Source organism: Pecten maximus, chromosome 6 (genome assembly GCF_902652985.1).
Source record: "Pecten maximus chromosome 6, xPecMax1.1, whole genome shotgun sequence".
In the NCBI taxonomy this organism is placed as follows: Eukaryota; Metazoa; Mollusca; class Bivalvia; order Pectinida; family Pectinidae; genus Pecten; species Pecten maximus.
This window is the reverse complement of record NC_047020.1, coordinates 22,782,003-22,804,025: the sequence shown is the minus strand read 5'-3', so window position 1 is coordinate 22,804,025 and position 22,023 is coordinate 22,782,003. Positions and strand designations below refer to the sequence as shown.

The 22,023-nt window shown below is 39.1% G+C and overlaps 1 protein-coding gene across 1 annotated transcript in view; it reads left to right on the top strand.

Moving 5' to 3' along the window:
• Nucleotides 1-6,449: 6,449 nt before the first annotated feature.
• Nucleotides 6,450-22,023, top strand: part of LOC117329263 — a 32,498-nt gene continuing 16,924 nt past the window's right edge. The window contains exons 1-4 of the mRNA XM_033887124.1: nt 6,450-6,606; nt 12,365-12,528; nt 15,906-16,168; nt 19,747-19,964. Coding sequence (XP_033743015.1) covers nt 6,481-6,606; nt 12,365-12,528; nt 15,906-16,168; nt 19,747-19,964 — 771 coding nt within the window. The 5' untranslated portion in view covers nt 6,450-6,480. The remainder of the gene's footprint in view (nt 6,607-12,364; nt 12,529-15,905; nt 16,169-19,746; nt 19,965-22,023) is intronic.

The window sequence follows — 22,023 nt, the reverse complement described above, 5'->3', positions numbered from 1 at the left end:
AGTGGGGTATTCTCAAAACAACCATTTACAAGGACATGTTTCCTTGTTAAAACTGGTTAGAAAAAATATAAAAAGGAAGAAATGAAGTGCCTTTTTCTTTTTTTGGAAATTCTGTTTCATTAAGGTAAGCAATATTGTTATATGTTTTTACATAGTACGCCTGTCTTTTTAGGTCATCTGACCCGAAGGGTCAGGATGACCTATAGTCATCATGCTTCGTCCGTCGCACTGCGCCGTGCGCCGTGCGTAAACTTTTCACATTTCAATCTTCTTCTCAAGTTCCACCAGTGGGATTAAGCTGAAACTTGCCTGAAATGATCCTGAGATGGTCCTGACCAAGTGTTGTTATTTTTCGGGTCAGTCCGAAATCCAAGATGGCCGCCATAGCCGCCATTTTGAAAACACATTTTAAACTTCTTCTCAAGTTCCACCAGTGCTGTTGGGCTGAAACTTGCCAGAAATGATCCTGAGATGATCCCAACCAAGTGTTGTTATTTTTCGGGTCCGTCCGAAATCCAAGATGGCCGCCATAGCCGCCATCTTGAAAAACACATTTTAAACTTCTTCTCAAGTTCCACCAGTGCTATTGAGCTGAAACTTGCCTGAAATGATCCTGAGATGATCCCGACCAAGTGTTGTTATTTTTCAGGTCGGTCCGAAATCCAAGATGGCCGCCATAGCCGCCATCTTGAAAAACACATTTTAAACTTCTTCTCAAGTTCCACCAGTGCTTTTGAGCTGAAACTTGCCTGAAATGATCCTGAGATGATCCCGACCAAGTGTTGTTATTTTTCGGGTCGGTCTGAAATCCAAGATGGCCGCCATAGCCGCCATCTTGAAAAACACATTTTAAACTTCTTCTCAAGTTCCACCAGTGCTATTGAGATAAAACTTGCCTGAAATGTTCCTGATATGATCCCGACCAAGTGTTGTTATTTTTCGGGTCGGTCCGAAATCCAAGATGGCCGCCATAGCCGCCATCTTGAAAAACACCTTTTAAACTTCTCACGTTCCACCAGTGCTATTGAGCTGAAACTTGCCTGAAATGATCCTGAGATGATCCCTACCAAGTGTTGTTATTTTTCAGGTCGGTCCGAAATCCAAGATGGCCGCCATAGCCGCCATCTTGAAAAACACATTTTAAACTTCTTCTAAGTTCCACCAGTGCTTTTGAGCTGAAACTTGCCTGAAATGATCCTGAGATGATCCCGACCAAGTGTTGTTATTTTTCGGGTCGGTCCGAAAATCCAAGATGGCCGCCATAGCTGCCATCTTGAAAAACACATTTTAAACTTCTTCTCAAGTTCCACCAGTGCTATTGAGCTGAAACTTGCCTGAAATGTTCCTGATATGATCCCGACCAAGTGTTGTTATTTTTCGGGTCGGTCCGAAATCCAAGATGGCCGCCATATCCGCCATCTTGAAAAACACATTTTAAACTTCTTCTCAAGTTCCACAAGTGCTGTTGGGCTGAAACTTGCCAGAAATGATCCTGAGATGATCCCGACCAAGTGTTGTTATTTTTCGGGTCGGTCCAAAATCCAAGATGGCCGCCATCTTGAAAAACACATTTTAAACTTCTTCTCAAGTTCCACAAGTGCTATTGAGCAAAAACTTGCCTGAAATGATCCTGATATGATCCCGACCAAGTGTTGTTATTTTTCGGGTCTGTCCGAAATCCAAGATGGCCGCCATAGCCGCCATCTTGAAAAACACATTTTAAACTTCTTCTCAAGTTCCACCAGTGCTATTGAGATAAAACTTGCCTGAAATGTTCCTGATATGATCCCGACCAAGTGTTGTTATTTTTCGGGTCGGTCCGAAATCCAAGATGGCCGCCATATCTGCCATCTTGAAAAATACATTTTAAACTTCTTCTCAAGTTCCACCAGTGCTATTGAGCTGAAACTTGCCTGAAATGATCCTGATATGATCCCGACCAAGTGTTGTTATTTTTCGGGTCGGTCCGAAATCCAAGATGGCCGCCATAGCCGCCATCTTGAAAAACACATTTTAAACTTCTTCTCAAGTTCCACAAGTGCTGTTGGGCTGAAACTTGCCAGAAATGATCCTGAGATGATCCCGACCAAGTGTTGTTATTTTTCGGGTCGGTCCAAAATCCAAGATGGCCGCCATAGCCGCCATCTTGAAAAACACATTTTAAACTTCTTCTCAAGTTCCACAAGTGCTGTTGGGCTGAAACTTGCCAGAAATGATCCTGAGATGATCCCGACCAAGTGTTGTTATTTTTCGGGTCTGTCCAAAATCCAAGATGGCCGCCATCTTGAAAAACACATTTTAAACTTCTTCTCAAGTTCCACCAGCACTATTGAGCAGAAACTTGCCTGAAATGATCCTGATATGATCCCGACCAAGTGTTGTTATTTTTCGGGTCGGTCCGAAATCCAAGATGGCCGCCATAGCTGCCATTTTGAAAACACATTTTAAACTTCTTCTCAAGTTCCACCAGTGCTATTGAGCTGAAACTTGCCTGAAATGATCCTGATATGATCGCGACCAAGTGTTGTTATTTTTCGGGTCGGTCCGAAATCCAAGATGGCCGCCATAGCCGCCATTTTGAAAACACATTTTAAACTTCTTCTCCGGTTCCACCAGTGCTATTGAGCTGAAAATTGCCTGAAATGATCCTGATATGTTCCCGACCAAGTGATGTTATTTTTTGGGTCAGTCCGAAATCCAAGATGGCCACCATAACCACCATCTTCAAAAACACATTTTAAACTTCTTCTCAAGTTCCACCAGTGCTGTTGGGCTGAAACTTGCCTGAAATGTTCCTGAGATGATCCCGACCAAGTGTTGTTATTTTTTAGATTGGTCTGAAATGCAAGATGGCCGCCATATCTGCCACCTTAAAAAACACATTTTAAACTTCTCCAGTTCCACTGGTGCCATTGAGCTCGAAATTGGTGAGGATGTTAAGGAAGGAGTGCCAACAAAGTGTTGTTATTTTTTCGGCCTTGTAAAAACTTTGGCATGGCAGCAATGGCGGCCATTTTGTAACATGATTGCGCAATCATGGTTTTCCTGAACAAACACCTATTTCAAACTTCTCCTCAAATTTTACCGGTGGGATTCAGCTCTAACTTACCAGAAATGATCCTTAGATGGTCCAGACCAAGTGTTATTATTTATTGGGTCGGTCAGATATCCAAGATGGCCACCATGGCCAACAGTGCCACTATATACTTGCTACAGAGAATGCATACTACAATAATATAAGGGCTTTAATTTAGAGTCAGATGACCGTTAAGGCCCCTGGGCCTCTTGTTTCCCTAAAAATCAGTAGGGTTTTTGCTGATAGTTGCACATTAAGCCGAATACTGTGTTTACATGTTTTCTTATCCTTTTTGTTATCTCTAAAGCATCTGGAACAGAGAATGGTGAGATAACAAAGCTGATCAAAACTCTTAAAACAGATAAGAGTTTGCCTGACGCCAGGCCGAGGAATTTGAATGTAAGTATTACCTGACAATACTTGTACACGTTTGAGCAGTTACATTCATATTTAGATTTTATTTCAAGGCATTAGGGTTTGTAAACATTTTGCATTAATTGCCACCTTAAAATGACTCCTTAATATCCAAGAGGTCTTAAGTCATGATGTTGAACTACATTTTTATTCAATGTTTAAAGTGGCCAAGATTTGTTGAAATTAATTACAGAAGATTTATCTTTAAATATTTTGTGTCTTCTGTGTGTCACAATTGGTCAATGTAGTTAATTTTTAGCATCATTTTTTCATCTGGCCCAAAGGGCCGGTGAGCTTATGCCATGGCGCAGTGTCCATCATCCGTCGTCCATCAACATTTCCTTTAAATCTCTACTAGTCCCGAACGCCTGAATGGATTTTGATGAATTTTGGAGGGGCGGGGGCCAATAGGGGAAATTGAGGTAAATCCTTTGAATCCCTAATAGTTGACTGAATGCCTGAATGGATTTTGATGAAATTTGGAGGATGGGAACAAATAGGGGAAATTGAGGTAAATCCTTCGAAACCCAACTAGTTCTGGATGCTTGAATGGATTTTGATGAAATTTGGAGGAGTGGTGCTCAATAGGGGAAATTGAGGTAAATTCTTTGAATCCCTTCTAGTCCTGAATGCCTGAATGGATTTTGATGAAATTTAAGGGGTTGGGGTCCAATACGGTAAATTGAGGTAAATCCTTTAAATTCCTACTTGTTCTGAATGTCTGAATGGATTTTGATGAAATTTTGTCTTGAGCATTATTGGGCAAATGAGAACTAATGTTGTATTAATGCAGGATGTGGCTCCCTTGGGGCCAGAGGGGCGGGGCCAATAGGGGAAATTGAGGTTAATCCTTTAAATTTCTACCAGTCCTGAATGCCTGAATGGATTTTGATGAAGTTTTGTGTGGTGCATAATTGGGCAAAGGATATCTAATGTTGAATAAAACAAAGGATGTTGCACTCTTGGGGCAGGAGAAAGGGGACCTAAAATGGGGGCAGGAGAAAGGGGACCTAAAATGGGATATTAAGCCAAAAAAAAAATATTGAAATCCTTTTTCTTTTTGAAGAAAGACAGAATTTTGGTCCTCCTGTAGTTTGAAATATGACATCGCCAATGCCTCAGAATTTTGGTCCTCCTGTAGTTTGAAATATGACATCGCCAATGCCTCAGAATTTTGGTCCTCCTGTAGTTTGAAATATGACATCGCCAATGCCTCATTATATTTGATCAGTTGCTTGCAAGGATGAAACATATGCTATATCTATTTGCATTTCATTATGATGGAACTAAGATGTGCCCACTCTGTTATAGAAACTGCCAAAACCGGCCGTTCAAAGTGGACCTCCAGTAAAACCAGAAGACACCAAGCCGCACATGGATGAATCTGAAGTGAGAAACAAGAAAACAGACCAAATACAAACCAGACCTAATGTGGAGCAGACAATACATGAAGCTGACGCCAGGTCAAGAAAACCTCCTGAGGAGACAACTTGTGAGCCTATTCCAAAAGAAGAAATCCTGTCTATATCTTGTATTGAAGACAGTTTAGTCATGTTCGCATGAGCTCCAGGTTCGTGTTTTTTATACTTCAGTATCAACAAGATCATTACGATAGACATTGACTATAGAAAGAGGATCTTGTAAATCTGCAGAAGTTGTCTTCTGTACTGTCCCTCTAGTGGAGGACTTTGGTTGCAACTGTACAGGGTGTCTACAGCAATAGGAATGCAAAAATGATTTGTAAAGGAGACAAAGAAAACATTTCCTGCAGCTTTTAATCGGTGAAGAAGAGAATAAAAAGCAATGCACATATATTATAATTGTGAATAGAAAACCAGTCTATTCTGGGTCTCGCATGTATACCTTCATTGAGAGGTGTACTGAGGATGTTTTATAATGAATAATAAAGATTCCGAACTATGTACAGGTTCTCAGGAAGTATACTCTTAACTGTTTTGGCCAGCAATACATCTGGACTATTTTTGGCCAGCAATACATCTGGACTATTTTTGGCCAGCAATACATCTGGACTATTTTTGGCCAGCAATACATCTGGACTATTTTTGACCAGCAATACATCTGGACTATTTTTGGCCAGCAATACATCTGGACTATTTTTGGCCAACCAAATCAAAACGTTACATTATACTATCATAATATTTAACAAAAATGACAACATCTACCTAAAATGAAATTTGTCAAACAGAAATTGTAACATTTATTATTGTTACCTAACTTTCTATGTAAATAAAGTATTTTCGACTGTTGACCGGTCAATATTTTTTACTGTTGACTGGCTATAGGTACATCTGCATGCGCCCAAACACTAAAATGATTGCGATGAAGTGTCTTTCTGATCGTGATTTAAAAACAGTATATCTAGTAATGCCTTGCAATGGTTGCTAAATCGAAGCCAGAAAGGTTGAATACAGGGATTTGACTAAGACAAAGAATGTCATAAAGTGGTCTGTAAGAATTCCTACAGCATACTGCGAGGCCAAAGAAAAGTTAACTTTGGAGTTTGAAAATGCTCCAAAGCCGGCATTAACTGGTTACTGAGTAATTTTGATACGGAACTCAGCCTTATAAAAGCCAATCTCTGGATATTTTGGATTATTCAGTTAACAAAACAGTTGTTTCATGCCTTATCAGTCAACAGTCAAGACTCTCCCCCTCAGTGTTGGGACTAACCCAATGTTCTCCTTCCCTCGGAGTGGGAGAGTTTTGACTGATAGGGCATGAAACAACTGTATAATGTTTCATATAAAAAAATTACTTCGAAACTGCAAAAATTTGTCGGACTCGACCACGATGTGTAGAACTACTATTACAGTTTAATATCCTGAAATAGACCCACATTGTACATAAAATTTTGTGTTTTCATGGTTGATAAATGAATATAAATACAAGAAATCTAGGTAAAATACTTTATGTGGGGAATCTATAAAAGTTTGCCACAAAACTTTCTTGAAACCGCAAAAAAAGTACCCATGAATATGTCATCATTTCCAGGAAAAGAGGTGTACAGACTTTCCTATAAAGATGGATGGCTGATGAAGACATTGTGTGAAAGTCTGAAAGATTGGACGTCAAATCCTGACCAGGACTTATTACAGGTAACAATGTATTGTAGTTACACTAGGTTTTCTTACCTGAAACCTCATCCTGCCTGTCCATTATTGCCCAACTTTGATTTATTTTAACTTTCTAACTCTAGATAGGCAAGACCAGATGTTATTTATCTTGTCAATTTGAAATTCAATATGGCCCCATAGTGGTAATCTAAAAATTAAAAACAACATATATTTATAAATGCTCAAGTTCTACCAGCTTTATTTATCCAAAAACTATTGGAAATTATCTGGGACTTAAAGTGTATAGATGTTTGGATTTGGATGTTTGACATGGGGGTATTGAAGTCATTATGAAATGTGATCGTGCAATCATCAGTTTTCCAATCAAAATACCCATTATGGATGGACGGTTGCAAATTATTTTAATTTGTATGAATTTGATCCTCCTGCATCGACGGTTTCCCCTTATATAAACAGTTTATGTGGGGAAACACTTCGTTGTAACTAGCTAGTCCCCCTTCAGAAACCAGACTCTAGTTTTGGAGTGTATCCTTCTGTCCTTCGCTTATCATCTTGTCCTGGTTCTATCTCCTACACTTTTCTCATTGGTACTTCATACTTAGGGCATGGGTTCACCTAAATGAGGTGGTGTGTCACATATTAGAAGTAGGTCTCTCTGACCTACATTGTAACCTTTGACCTACATCAAGTTCGTCTAGATTCCATCTCCTAAATGAATGTTTGTAAAACTTAAAAGGATTTGTTTCCATACAGTATGATCCTGATACATCTATATGCTAAGCTGTAATATTTTCTTTTAAATACAATTTACCAGATTCGGGTATCAAATATTTCTGATTCAGGAAGTGGTGTCCAAATGATACATTTGAATTGGTATACCAAATTAGAATAAGTTATATTATTAGTTAGCAAATAAGAATGGTTAATTTTACATCCTTAAAGGTGCATTGATCAAATTAGTCACATTGCCTCTTTGAATTTTTAGCTCACCTGAGCCAAAGGCTCAGGTGAGCTTTTGCTATGGGGTATCGTCCGGTGTCTGGCGTCTGTTAACTTTTTTCAACCGAGAGTGTTGAAATTTGCATTGAATGATTAGTTAGAAGGTCCTGACTAGATATTTGTATTTATTAAGTGAAAATAAAATTCAAGATGGCTGCCATGATCGCCATCTTTGAAAGTATGTTTTTCCTTATAACTCCAATATTATTTGCTTCGTAGTAAGAAGACTTTCTATGAATGTTCTAGTGACTTTTTAGCCCACCATCATCAGATGGTGGGCTATTCAAATCGCCCTGCGTCCGTCCGTCCGTCCGTCCGTAAACAATTCTTGTTATCGCTAATCCTCAGAAAGTACTGAAGGGATCTTTCTCAAATTTCATATGTAGGTTCCCCTTGGTGCCTAGTTATGCATATTCCATTTTGGGACAGATCGGAAAACAACATGGCCGACAGGCAGCCATCTTGGATTTTGACAATTGAAGTTTGTTATCGCTATTTCTGAGAAAGTACTGAAGGGATCTTTCTCAAATTTCATATGTAGGTTCCCCTTGGTGCGTAGTTATGCATATTGCATTTTGGGACCGATCGGAAAACAACATGGCCGACAGGCAGCCATCTTGGATTTTGACCGTTGAAGTTTGTTATCGCTATTTCTGAGAAAGTACTGAAGGGATCTTTCTCAAATTTCATATGTAGGTTCCCCTTGGTGCCTAGTTATGCATATTCCATTTTGGGACAGATCGGAAAACAACATGGCCGACAGGCAGCCATCTTGGATTTTGACAATTGAAGTTTGTTATCGCTATTTCTGAAAAAGTACTGAAGGGATCTTTCTCAAATTTCATATGTAGGTTCCCCTTGGTGCGTAGTTATGCATATTGCATTTTGGGACCGATCGGAAAACAACATGGCCGACAGGCAGCCATCTTGGATTTTGACCATTGAAGTTTGTTATCGCTATTTCTGAGAAAGTACTGAAGGGATCTTTCTCAAATTTCATATGTAGGTTCCCCTTGGTGCGTAGTTATGCATATTGCATTTTGGGACCGATCGGAAAACAACATGGCCGACAGGCAGCCATCTTATATTTTGACCATTGAAGTTTGTTATCGCTATTTCTGAGAAAGTACCGAAGGGATCTTTCTGAAATTTCATATGTAGGTTCCCCTTGGTGCCTAGTTACGCATATTGCATTTTGGGACCGATCGGAAAACAACATGGCCGACAGGCAGCCATCTTGGATTTTGACCATTGAAGTTTGTTATCGCTATTTCTGAGAAAGTACTGAAGGGATCTTTCTCAAATTTCATATGTAGGTTCCCCTTGGTGCGTAGTTATGCATATTGCATTTTGGGACCGATCGGAAAACAACATGGCCGGCAGGCAGCCATCTTGGATTTTGACCATTGAAGTTTGTTATCGCTATTTCTGAGAAAGTACTGAAGGGATCTTTCTCAAATTTCATATGTAGGTTCCCCTTGGTGCGTAGTTATGCATATTGCATTTTGGGACCGATCGGAAAACAACATGGCCGACAGGCAGCCATCTTGGATTTTGACCATTGAAGTTTGTTATCGCTATTTCTGAGAAAGTACTGAAGGGATCTTTCTCAAATTTCATATGTAGGTTCCCCTTGGTGCCTAGTAATGCATATTGCATTTTGGGACCGATCGGAAAACAACATGGCCGACAGGCAGCCATCTTGGATTTTGACCATTGAAGTTTGTTATCGCTATTTCTGAGAAAGTACCGAAGGGATCTTTCTCAAATTTCATATGTAGGCTCCCCTTGGTGCCTAATTATGCATATTGCATTTTGGGGCAGATCGGAAAACAACATGGCCGACAGGCAGCCATCTTGGATTTTGACCATTGAAGATTGTTATCGCTATTTCTGAGAAAGTACTGAAGGGATCTTTCTCAAATTTCATATGTAGGTTCCCCTTGGTGCGTAGTTTTGCATATTGCATTTTGGGATTGATCGGAAAACAACATGGCCGACAGGCAGCCATCTTGGATTTTGACCATTGAAGTTTGTTATCGCTATTTCTGAGAAAGTACTGAAGGGATCTTTCTCAAATTTCATATGTAGGTTCCTCTTGGTGCCTTGTTATGCATATAGCATTTTGGGACCGATCGTAAAACAAGATGGCCGTCAGGCAGCCATCTTGGATTTTGACAATTGAAGTTTGTTATCGCTATTTCTGAGAAAGTACTGAAGGGATCTTTCTCAAATTTCATAAGTAGGTTCCCCTTGGTGCCTAGTAATGCATATAGCATTTTGGGACTGATCGGAAAACAACATGGCCGACAGGCGGCCATCTTGGATTTTGACCATTGAAGTTTGTTATCGCTATTTCTGAGAAAGTACTGAAGGGATCTTTCTCCAATTTCATAGGTAGGTTTCCCTTGGTGCTTAGTTATGAATATTGCATTTTGAGACCAATCAGAAAACAACATGGCCGACAGGCAGCCATCTTGGATTTTGACAATTGAAGTTTGTTATCGATAATTCTCAGAAAGCACTGAAGGGATCTTCCTGAAATTTCATATGTAGGTTCCCCTTGGTGCCTGGTTATGCCTATTGTATTTTGAGACTAATCAGAAAACAACATGGCCGACAGGCAGCCATCTTGGATTTCGAAAATTGAAAATGGTTATTGCTATTTCTAAGAAACTAATGAAGGGATCTTCCTGAAATTTCATATGTAGGTTCCCCAAGGTGCCTAGTTATGCATATTGTATTTTGAGACCAATCGGAAAACAACATGGCCGATAGGCAGCCATCTTGGATTTTGACAATTGAAGTTTGTTATCGCTATTTCTCAGAAAGTACTGAAGGAATCTTTCTCAAATTCCATATATAGGTTCCATTTGGTGCCTTAATCTTAACTTTTATATATAGGTTTCCCTTGTTTGAAAAGTACTAGAGGTTTCTTCTGAATTTACACAGATTAGTAAGACTTAGAAGAAGAGAAAAGTAGAGAAAAGATCAATCTGACATGGAACCTATGAAGAACATTCAATGGTGGGCGCCAAGATCCCTCTGGGATCTCTTGTTTGAACAAGAGGTGTTGTTTCAAAAATTCATTGAATTTACAAGATGGCCACCACAGCAATTAACACCTGATGAGCTATGGAAAAGTACTTAATTTTTTGTTTGTGAACAAGATAACTAATGACTGGTACATCGTTTAGAGTTGATTTTCAATAACAAGGTCCAGATAGTGATGATAAAAAGAGACGAGTTTAATTTGGGGTACGTATAATTAGTGTTTGATTTTTAGCCCACCATCATCAGATGGTGGGCTTTTCAAATCGCCCTGAGTCCGTGGTCCGTGGTCCGTCCGTCCGTCCGTATACAATTCTTGTTATCGCTATTTCTCAGAAAGTCCTAAAGGAATCTTTCTCAAATTTCATATGTAGGTACCCCTTGGTGCGTAGTTATGCATATTGCATTTTGAGACCAATCGGAAAACAACATGGCCGACAGGCAGCCATCTTGGATTTTGACAATTGAAGTTTGTTATCGCTATTTCTCAGAAAGTACTGAAGGGATCTTTCTCAAATTTCATCTGTATGTTCCCCTTGGTGCCTAGTTATGCATATTGCATTTTGAGACTAATCGGAAAACAACATGGCCGACAGGCAGCCATCTTGGATTTTGACAATTGAAGTTTGTTATTGCTATTTCTCCGAAGAACTGAAGGGATCTTTCTCAAATTTCATGTGTATGTTCCCCTTGGTGCCTATTTATACATATTGCATTTTGAGACTAATCGGAAAACAACATGGCCGACAGGCAGCCATCTTGGATTTTGACAATTGAAGTTTGTTATCGCTATTTCTCAGAAAGTACTGAAGGGATCTTTCTCAAATTTCATCTGTATGTTCCCCTTGGTGCCTAGTTATGCATATTGCATTTTGAGACTAATCGGAAAACAACATGGCCGACAGGCAGCCATCTTGGATTTTGACAATTGAAGTTTGTTATTGCTATTTCTCCGAAGAACTGAAGGGATCTTTCTCAAATTTCATGTGTATGTTCCCCTTGGTGCCTATTTATACATATTGCATTTTGAGACTAATCGGAAAACAACATGGCCGACAGGCAGCCATCTTGGATTTTGACAATTGAAGTTTGTTATTGCTATTTCTCCGAATGAACTGAAGGGATCTTTCTCAAATTTCATGTGTATGTTCCCCTTGGTGCCTAGTTATGCATATTGCATTTTGGGACCAATTGGAAAACAACATGGCCAACTGGCAGCCATCTTGGATTTTGACAATTGAAGTTTGTTATCGCTATTTCTCAGAAAGTACTAAAGAGATCTTTCTCAAATTTTATATGTAGGTTCCCCTTGGTGCCTAGTTATGCATAATGCATTTTGGGACCAATTGGAAAACAACATGGCCAACTGGAAGCCATCTTGGATTTTGACAATTGAAGTTTATTATCGCTATTTCTCAGAAAGTACTGAAGGGATCTTTCTCAAATTTCATATGTAGGTACCCCTTGGTGCCTAGTTATGCAGATTGCATTTTGAGACCAATCGGAAAACAACATGGCCGACAGGCAGCCATCTTGGATTTTGACAATTGAAGTTTGTTATCGCTATTTCTCCGAAAGAACTAAAGGGATCTTTCTAAAATTTCATATGTATGTTCCCCTTGGTGCCTAGTTATGCATATTGCATTTTGGGACCAGTTGGAAAACAACATGGCCAACTGACAGCCATCTTGGATTTTGATAATTGAAGTTTGTTATTACTATTTCTCAGCCTGAGACTGTAACAGACACACAGACCACACCGGAGGCTGAAACAGACACACAAACCACACCCGAGGCTGTAACAGACACACAGACCACACCCGAGGCTGTAACAGACACACAGACCACACCTGAGACTGTAATATGTCAGAGACCTCTAGAAACTGAAAACATGTAAGTATTCTCATTCCCCATACACATTTCATTATCAAAGCATTAATGTAAAGTGGATAAGTGACATCTTTTAGATTTGGTATTGATGCATATCACAAGTTCAGGTTTAGATTCAGAATATGCCAAAGAGGAGGAGCGTTATGTTGTGTTGAATTAAATTGGTTTATTGTGACATGGTCAACATTTGTTTCCTTCAACATACAAACAGATATAGACTAGTTTCACTAGTATGGCTCTGTTTACAAAATCCTCAGTTTATGTTATTTGGACAATTATTTGTATTTACCTGATATCAAAGCTATGTTAAATAGCAGGGTGTGCATGTAGATTTTTAGGTCATCTGACCCGAAGGGTCAGGATGACCTATAGTCATCATGCTTCGTCCGTCGTCGTGCGCCGTCCGCCGTGCGCCGTGCGTCGTGCGTCGTGCGTAAACTTTTGACATTTCAATCTTCTTCTCAAGTTCCAACAGTGGGATTAAGCTGAAACTTGCCTGAACTGATCCTGAGATGGTCCTGACCAAGTGTTGTTATTTTTCGGGTCATTCTGAAATCCAAGATGGCCGCCATAGCCGCCATTTTGAAAACACATTTTAAACTTCTTCTCAAGTTCCATTAGTGCTGTTGGGCTGAAACTTGCCAGAAATGATCTTGAGATGATCCTGACCAAGTGTTGTTATTTTTCGGGTCGGTCCGAAATCCAAGATGGCCGCCATAGCCGCCATCTTGAAAAACACATTTTAAACTTCTTTTCAAGTTCCACCAGTGCTATTGAGCTGAAACTTGCCTGAAATGATCCTGATATGATGCCGACCAAGTGTTGTTATTTTTCGGGTCGGTCCAAAATCCAAGATGGCCGCCATAGCCGCCATCTTGAAAAACACATTTTAAACTTCTTCTCAAGTTCCACCAGTGCTATTGAGCTGAAACTTGCCTGAAATGATCCTGATATGATAGCGACCAAGTGTTGTTATTTTTCGGGTTGGTCGAGAATCCAAGATGGCCGCCATAGCCGCCATCTTGAAAAACACATTTTAAACTTCTTCTCAAGTTCCACCAGTGCTGTTGGGCTGAAACTTGCCAGAAATGATCCTGAGATGATCCTGACCAAGTGTCGTTATTCTTCGGGTCGGTCCGAAATTCAAGATGGCCGCCATAGCCGCCATCTTGAAAAACACATTTTAAACTTCTTCTCAAGTTCCAGCAGTGCTATTGAGCTGAAACTTGCCTGAAATGATCCTGATATGATAGCGACCAAGTGTTGTTATTTTTCGGGTTGGTCGAGAATCCAAGATGGCCGCCATAGCCGCCATCTTGAAAAACACATTTTAAACTTCTTCTCAAGTTCCACCAGTGCTATTGAGCTGAAACTTGCCTGAAATGATCCTGATATGATCGCGACCAAGTGTTGTTATTTTTCGGGTCAGTCCGAAATCCAAGATGGCCGCCGTAGCCGCCATCTTGAAAAACACATTTTAAACTTCTTCTCAAGTTCCACCAGTGCTATTGAGCTGAAACTTGCCTGAAATGATCTTGATATGATCCCTACCAAGTGTTGTTATTTTTCGGGTCGGTCCGAAATCCAAGATGGCCACCATAACCACCATCTTCAAAAACACATTTTAAACTTCTTCTCAAGTTCCACCAGTGCTGTTGGGCTGAAACTTGCCTGAAATGTTCCTGAGATGATCCCGACAAAGTGTTTTAGATTGATCTGAAATCCAAGATGGCAGCCATATGGTGTCTTAAAAAACACATTTTAAACTTCTTCTCCAGTTCCACTGGTGTCATTGAGCTGGAAATTGGTGAGGATGTTAAGGAAGCAGGGCCAACAAAGTGTTGTTGTTTTTTTCGGCGTCGTAAAAACTTTGACATGGCAGCAATGACAGCCATTTTGTAACATGATTGCGCAATCATGGTTTTCATGAACAACACCTATTTCAAACTTCTTCTCAAATTCCACCGGTGGGATTCAGCTCTTACTTACCAGAAATTATCCTTAGATGGTCCAGACCAAGTGTTATTTATTGGGTCGGTCAGAAATCCAAGATGGCCACCATGGCCAACAGTGCCACTATATACTTGCTACAGAGAATGCATACTACAATAATATAAGGGTTTTAATTTAGAGTCAGATGACCGTTAAGGCCCCTGGGCCTCTTGTTCTACATAGAACATTGTGTTAAATACTTGTTGCTTTTCCCCACTATTTCCCTTGATAATATACCGTATAGCGGGAAATTTTAGCGGTCATAAAATTTGGCGATTTGGTCATGAAAACTGAAAGTTAAATTTTGGCGGGTTAAAATTTAGCGATTTCCCTCAATTGTGTATTATCGATCCTCTGTCTCGAAACCGGAAAATATTCCCAAAAAAATCCGACGAACACATACATGTAGATTTTTCAAATTAGTGTTTATATGAGTATGTGTACAAGCAACAGACAAAGAGAATTTAATCAACCGTAAGATATTGCCATGGTCATCTATTGTATGATGTGTCTATGTACAGGTAAGTTAAACAATGAGTCTACAGGTAAAGTGTTAACATCAGCTCATTAAATGGTATGGGTAGATGGCTTTGTTTTCACAAAAATTAATTATGATGCGATATATGCCATACTTGTATTGCTATACATGTAACGTGAGTAGTTCACTAGTTATTCGTATTACATGTACCTATCGGCATTTTCGCCGACAGTTGCCAGGCAACAACCAACGTTACGCACAAGTCGTTACTCTCTTGAGTTATCAAAGGTAAATGGCGGTCGGAACGGAAACTATTGGCGAAATTGAAATTTTCGCATCATTTTATTTGGTGGTGTTAAAATTTGACGGGTTAAATTTTGGCGATCTTTATACGGACCCGCCAAATCGCCAAATTAAAGCCCCGCTAAAATTTCCCGCTATACGGTATTATGTTTTAGGAAGACCTTGACTGAATCAGTAACCTGCAGCCATTTTCTTTATGTTATAAAATATGTATCAGGTTACCTCCCTTTGATGCCATGGTGTTGTAGTTATCTATTATCTAGTGTCAACCTCCTTTTTAACATTGATCAATTACCAAAAAAAAAAAAAAGTGCTACCAGATTTGTTAAATAGATAGGGGTCAAATATTTTAAAATCTTCAAACAATTTCTTCTTAATAACCAAGAGTTCCAGATCATGAAATTCGGTCAGTAGCATGCTGATTAGAGGATGTGTTCAATGAGTGGAAAAGGGTTTTCTTCATATGCTGCTGAGTTGTTGAGTGATAAAGGCCCATTGGACCTTTTGTTAGAAAAAGTCAAAGCGTATGTGTGTGCTTTATGAAATATATTCAGTTCAAAGTTGTTAAAATTGTGTATGATAATGTGTCATTGTATTTTCTTGACAGAGATGATTCACAGTACAAAATAGAGTCCGAGATTGACAAGCGTCTTGCTCTTTACATTGGTATTAGACATTTTGATCGAAGAGGTGATGATGGGATGATCGATGGAACAGGGACGTACGATGATGCACTGAATAGGGAAAAGGAAGAAAGAATGGATAGAATAGAGTTAAAGAGAGCTTTGGAACATTTAAGCTTTACATTCAAAAGCAACAACCTTGAAAAGGAAACAACAGAAAAAGAAGTTGATGCACTCATAGATACAGGTAAAGAGAAATGTAAAAATAATTTTATGTAAATAATGAAATATAGGCAGTAAATGATTTCTCTTTAACATATCTGAGTCAGGGAGGAATTGATTTCTCTTTAACATATATATTTGAGTTAGGGAGTAATGTTTGACCTCTTCTTTTTACATTCTCCATGGATATCTCTTTTCAACAGCAGCAGTTATTCAATCATCTGATTCCTTTCACCAGTTAATTCTACCAGTTTCATGTTGTAGCTATCCACAATAACTGATCTTTACCCAATTCAGTAGACTTAAGCTAGCATAATTATAACAGGTCCTTCACCGCACTACTGGTATTCAGTTGATAAAAATTGGTATTAAGAGTCTGCCTCTAGCTGGCCTCAGCCATCCCCTGTAAAGTATCTATTATTCCACTTCCACTGTTTGATTCTATCACCATATGATTTTCATCAAAATGTTTGCCATTAACTGAGTGTCATGATAGCTTATATAAAACTGAATTATAGCTGTAAAAGTGTTTTGTGTATGCTGTTTGAAGTGTGAATATATTGTTTTTCATTTGTGTTAAGGATGAGTTATCCCCCTTTAATGAAATTTGTTCAAATGAAAAACACAATATTAAGATACAACAATGCCATCTCTGGCCACCTGTTACAATTAAGACACTCATTTTCATTATTCTTTCAACCTTTTTTGTCTGGTTACATCAAGCATCTAAAGTAGATAGATGAACACATAGTATCCACAGGGTCGTTAATATTACTTACAAATGCACATGTTGAGAAATTGTCATGATCAAGGTCCAAAATTTTTCTTACAGATGGTACTTCACCCAAGTATATTGTAGTGTAGAATAAAGAAAAAAAGGTTATGATCTATTTTCTGTGGTGGGCTATTCAAATCGCCCTGCATCCGTGGTCCGTCGTCCATCCATCCCTCCGTCCCTCAGTCCGAGGGACAATTTGAATAGCCCACCACAGAAAATAGATCACAACCTTTTTTTCTTTATTCTACACTACAATATACTTGGGTGAAGTACCATCTGTAAGAAAAATTTTGGACCTTGATCATGACAATTTCTCAACATGTGCATTTGTAAGTAATATTAACGACCCTGTGGATAATATGTGTTCATCTATCTACTTTAGACGCTTGATGTAACCAGACAAAAAAAGCTGAATTGTCTGAGGGAAAGATCATATCCTGGCTGTCTTATCATATATTTGTTAGGAAAATAAAACGTTTTTGCACCTAAATAAACTTATATGTGATCAAAGAAAGTGGAACAGACTGACAAAAAGGAAATACCAGACAGAAAAAAGGTTGAAAGAATAATGAAAATAAGTATCTTAATTGTAACAGGTGCAGGGTTGCCAACTCACTCACGTGAGACAAAAAGCTCACGTAAAAACGTCCCTAAATTGTCCCTTCTCACGTTGAAGCAATCCTCACGTAACGTGAGGTACAAATCTCACACATCGATTAAGTTTTCTCAAGTCGCCTCACGCGAAGCCATGAAATCGACAACTTTAGCTTGGGACTGGTCAAAGGGGAATAACTCGTACAGTTTTTGTAAAGATTACACCAGGCGTCGCGCTTCACATCCGGTTGGTAGCGACGGAAGCTCGTTCGGAGAGTCGACTTCTTACGCGATAACTAAGCTTAGGCCTACAAAAATAGTGAGTAATATTCACATACTCAGTTTATAACTTAACAATCCCTTTGATATTTCTTGAAATATGCCGTCACCTTAAAGGAAAAAGATCGCTATCTGGTCCATTAAGCTCGCCAAGACGAAGTTCAAAGAATCGCCATGCAGATGTAAAAGTTCAAGGAGTAGTAGTGTGCAGCCAGCCGGGATCGAACCCGCGACCCTCGGCTTACTGGTCCGCCGCTCTACCGACTGAGCTAAAGGGAAATTCCCCCTAGCCGGAAGCTAGAAGGCGACCATACAACTATGTACAGTATTTACACTTAAAACCCGGCCTGTTACACTACTCCCTCCTTCAAACGTGTTCGCCCCCGAACACACCAACCCAGGTTCTCTCTCCAAGGAAGCCTCTTGCTTTCACTTGAAGTGGTCTGCGGCACCAATGTAAAAGTTCAAGGAGAAGTAGTGTGCAGCCAGCCGAAATCGAACCCGCGACCCTCGGCTTACTGGTCCGCCGCTCTACCGACTGAGCTAAAGGGAAATTCCCCCTAGCCGGAAGCTAGAAGGCGACCATACAACTATGTACAGTATTTACACTTAAAACCCGGCCTGTTACACAGAAAAAATCACGATTGGATAATTTCTAAAAGTGTTTTCGGAAATGAGCATGCCTATTGCAAGTTGTTTAAAGCTAACTTTTCGATCAGATCAAGTGCAGTATGTGATATAAAACGCCACATTTTGTCAGTTGGCATTGAGTTGGTTTTTTAGGTAAAATTTTATATAATTACCACAGCTAGAAATTAAACTCCTGACAGATTTTACTTTTGCAAGACAATCGGGAAATTCTATATGGCAGTGACGGACAAAATGATTGCAAAGTTCCCCCTGCATGATCCTTCTTTGACATGGATTTTTTGGTACCTAGCCATAGAGCTATATACTTTATCTACTAGAAATTAAATCCAAAAATCTTAAACTCCTACATGATATAAATAGTTATCCATTGCTTAAAAACATTTTATAATCTTAACCTTAAACTATTGATTAAAACTATTAATAATCAACTTACAAAAGCTATTGGAAACTTATTTAGTTCTTTAAGTTCTACAACTGGCAGCTAGATTACATGTAATGTCACCAAGGATGAGGAGAAGGATTCACTTCAGGAGGAAATTATTGACTATCAGCTTGCTCCAAAGGAGGAGATTTCAAAGCAAGAATATATATTAAATAAATGGCTTAAATATCTGTTAATGTCTGATATTTTTTCTGCAACATTTAATCAAATAATAAAAAGCCGTGATGCCGCGACGTCGTCAAAAAGTCTCACACATTGGAAGAGCCCAATGTGGGAGATCTCCCACATTGGGCTACTGACAGGTTGGCAACCCTGCAGGTGGCCAGAGATGGCATTGTTGTATCTTATTATTGTGTTTTTCATTTGAACAAATTTCATTAAAGGGGGATAACTCATCCTTAACACAAATGAAAAACAATATATTCACACTTCAAACAGCATACACAAAACACTTTTACAGCTATAATTCAGTTTTATATAAGCTATCATTCAATGGTGGGGGCCAAGATCCCTCTGGGATCTCTTGTTTTTTGTTGTTGGCAAAATAAGGCATTGTATAAGTAGTTTGGTAAACTTGTTTTAACAACAGTGTTAATTATGACATTGCTGAAACTTTTAATTTAAAGAAATGCTGTATTTATCTGACAAACAACATTTGATCAAAGGATTTTAAGTACAATCAGCCTCAATATTAAAGATTACGAAATAAATGACGCCTCCATATTCAGCATCCACAAATCTTAAAGAAAACAGCAAAGGAATGAATATCCGAAATAGTGATTTAATGAAATGTATGAGTGTTTTTCATATTAATAAATGTGTTTCATCAATTTAAATATATGTTTTGATATATTTTCAGTATTGACAGATGCAGTAAACAAAAAGGTTGGAATCATTGTTGTCATGATAAGCTCACACGGAGAGGAAGTCTTCGAGCAGAGTGAAAACAACGAAAATAAAAATATACCTCGACATCGCATTCTGTTGGAAGACAAATGTTTGTACATAGACGACCTTCTGAAAAAGTTTGAAACGAAGAAGCAATTAAAAGGCATCCCTAAGTTATTTTTTTTTCAAGTAAGTTTATATTTAGATTCCTGGTAGAAATTATGTGGTTAAAGCAACATCACTGTAAAACATTTTTAGCCCACCATCATCAGATGGTGGGCTATTCAAATCGCCCTGCGTCCGTCGTCCGTCCGTCCCTCCGTCCGTCCGTCCCTCCGTCCCTCCATCCCTCCGTCCGTCCGTCCGTCCCTCCGTCCGTAAACAATTCTTGTTATCGCTATTTCTCAGAACTTACTGAATGGATCTTTCTGAAATTTCAGATGTAGGTTCCCCTTGGTGCCTAGTTATGCATATTGCATTTTGAGACCAATCGGAAAACAACATGGCCGACAGGCAGCCATCTTGGATTTTGACAATTGAAGTTTGTTATCGCTATTTCTGAGAAAGTACTGAAGGGATCTTTCTCAAATTTCATATGAAGGTTCCCCTTGGTGCCTAGTTATGCATATTGCGTTTTGAGACCAATCGGTACACAACATGGCCGACAGGCAGCCATCTTGGATTTTGACAATTGAAGTTTGTTATCGCTATTTCTGAGAAAGTACTGAAGGGATCTTTCTGAAATTTCATATGAAGGTTCCCCTTGGTGCCTAGTTATGCATATTGCGTTTTGAGACTAATCCGAAAACAACATGGCCGATAGGCAGCCATCTTGGATTTTGACAATTGAAGTTTGTTATCGCTATTTCTGAGAAAGTACTGAAGGGATCTTTCTCAAATTTCACATGTAGGTTCCCCTTGGTGCCTAGTTATGCATATTGCGTTTTGAGACCAATCTGAAAACAACATGGCCGACAGGCAGCCATCTTGGATTTTGACAATTGAAGTTTGTTATCGCTATTTCTGAGAAAGTATTTAAGGGATCTTTCTCAAATTTCATATGTAAGTTTCCCTTGGTGCCTAGTTATGCATATTGCGTTTTGAGACCAATCTGAAAACAACATGGCCGAAAGGCAGCCATCTTGGATTTTGACAATTGAAGTTTGTTATCGCTATTTCTGAGAAAGTACTGAAGGGATCTTTCTCAAATTTCATATGGAGGTTCCCCTTGGTGCCTCGTTATGCTTATTGCATTTTGAGATCAATTGGAAAACAATATGGCCGACAGACCGCCATCTTGGATTTTGACAATTGAAGTTTGTTATCTCTATTTCTCAAAGTACTGAATGGATCTTTCTCAAATTTCATAAGTAGGTTCCCCTTGGTCCCTTGTATTGCATTTTTGGACCAGTCTGTCCTGAAAACAACCTGGCAAACAAACAGCCATTATCGTTAAATCTCAAATTTCTTATATAGCTAGGATTCCCTTGTTTGAAAAGTACTGGAGGGATGTCTCAATTTGCACAGATTAGTAAAATGAAGGGAAAAGTAGAGAAAAGATCAATCTGACATGGAACCTATGAAGATCATTCAATGGTGGGCGCCAAGATCCCTCTGGGATCTCTTGTTTAATACTGTTTTTTAGCTCACCTGGCCGGAAGGATCAAGTGAGCTTATACTGTCGTGTGCCATCCTTCGTCCATCATCAGTTGTCTGTCCGCATAAACTTTTCCATTTAAACAATTTCTTTTCACTAACCAAGACTCCCTGAGTCGTGATATTAGGCTGATAAGTTCCTTGGATGAGGCCTGACAATGTTTGCAAAAGGAAACAACGTACCTTGGCCCATATTCAAGGTCACTAGGGTCAAATTCCTTAAAACCTTTAAACAATTTATTCTCACAAACCAAGACTCCCAGAATCATAATATTTGGGTGAAAGGTTTCCTGGATGAGCCTGGATGAAGTTTTGCAAAAGAAATGCAGACCTGCCAACTACTACTATTTTATAGTAATCTTTACTATTTTGTGGTGGTCGTTACTCTTTTTTCTCTCGAAATAGTAGCAAATTACTCTTTTTGATGCAATAGATTTGGCAAGAATTGTTAAGAATTACTCTTTTTTTGCTCAAAAATGGGCCAAATTACTATTTTTGAATTTGAAAGGTTGGCAGGTCTGGAAATGACCTTCACCTGTATTCAAGTTCACGGGTGTAAAATTCCTTAATACATCTAAACTACACTTTCTCA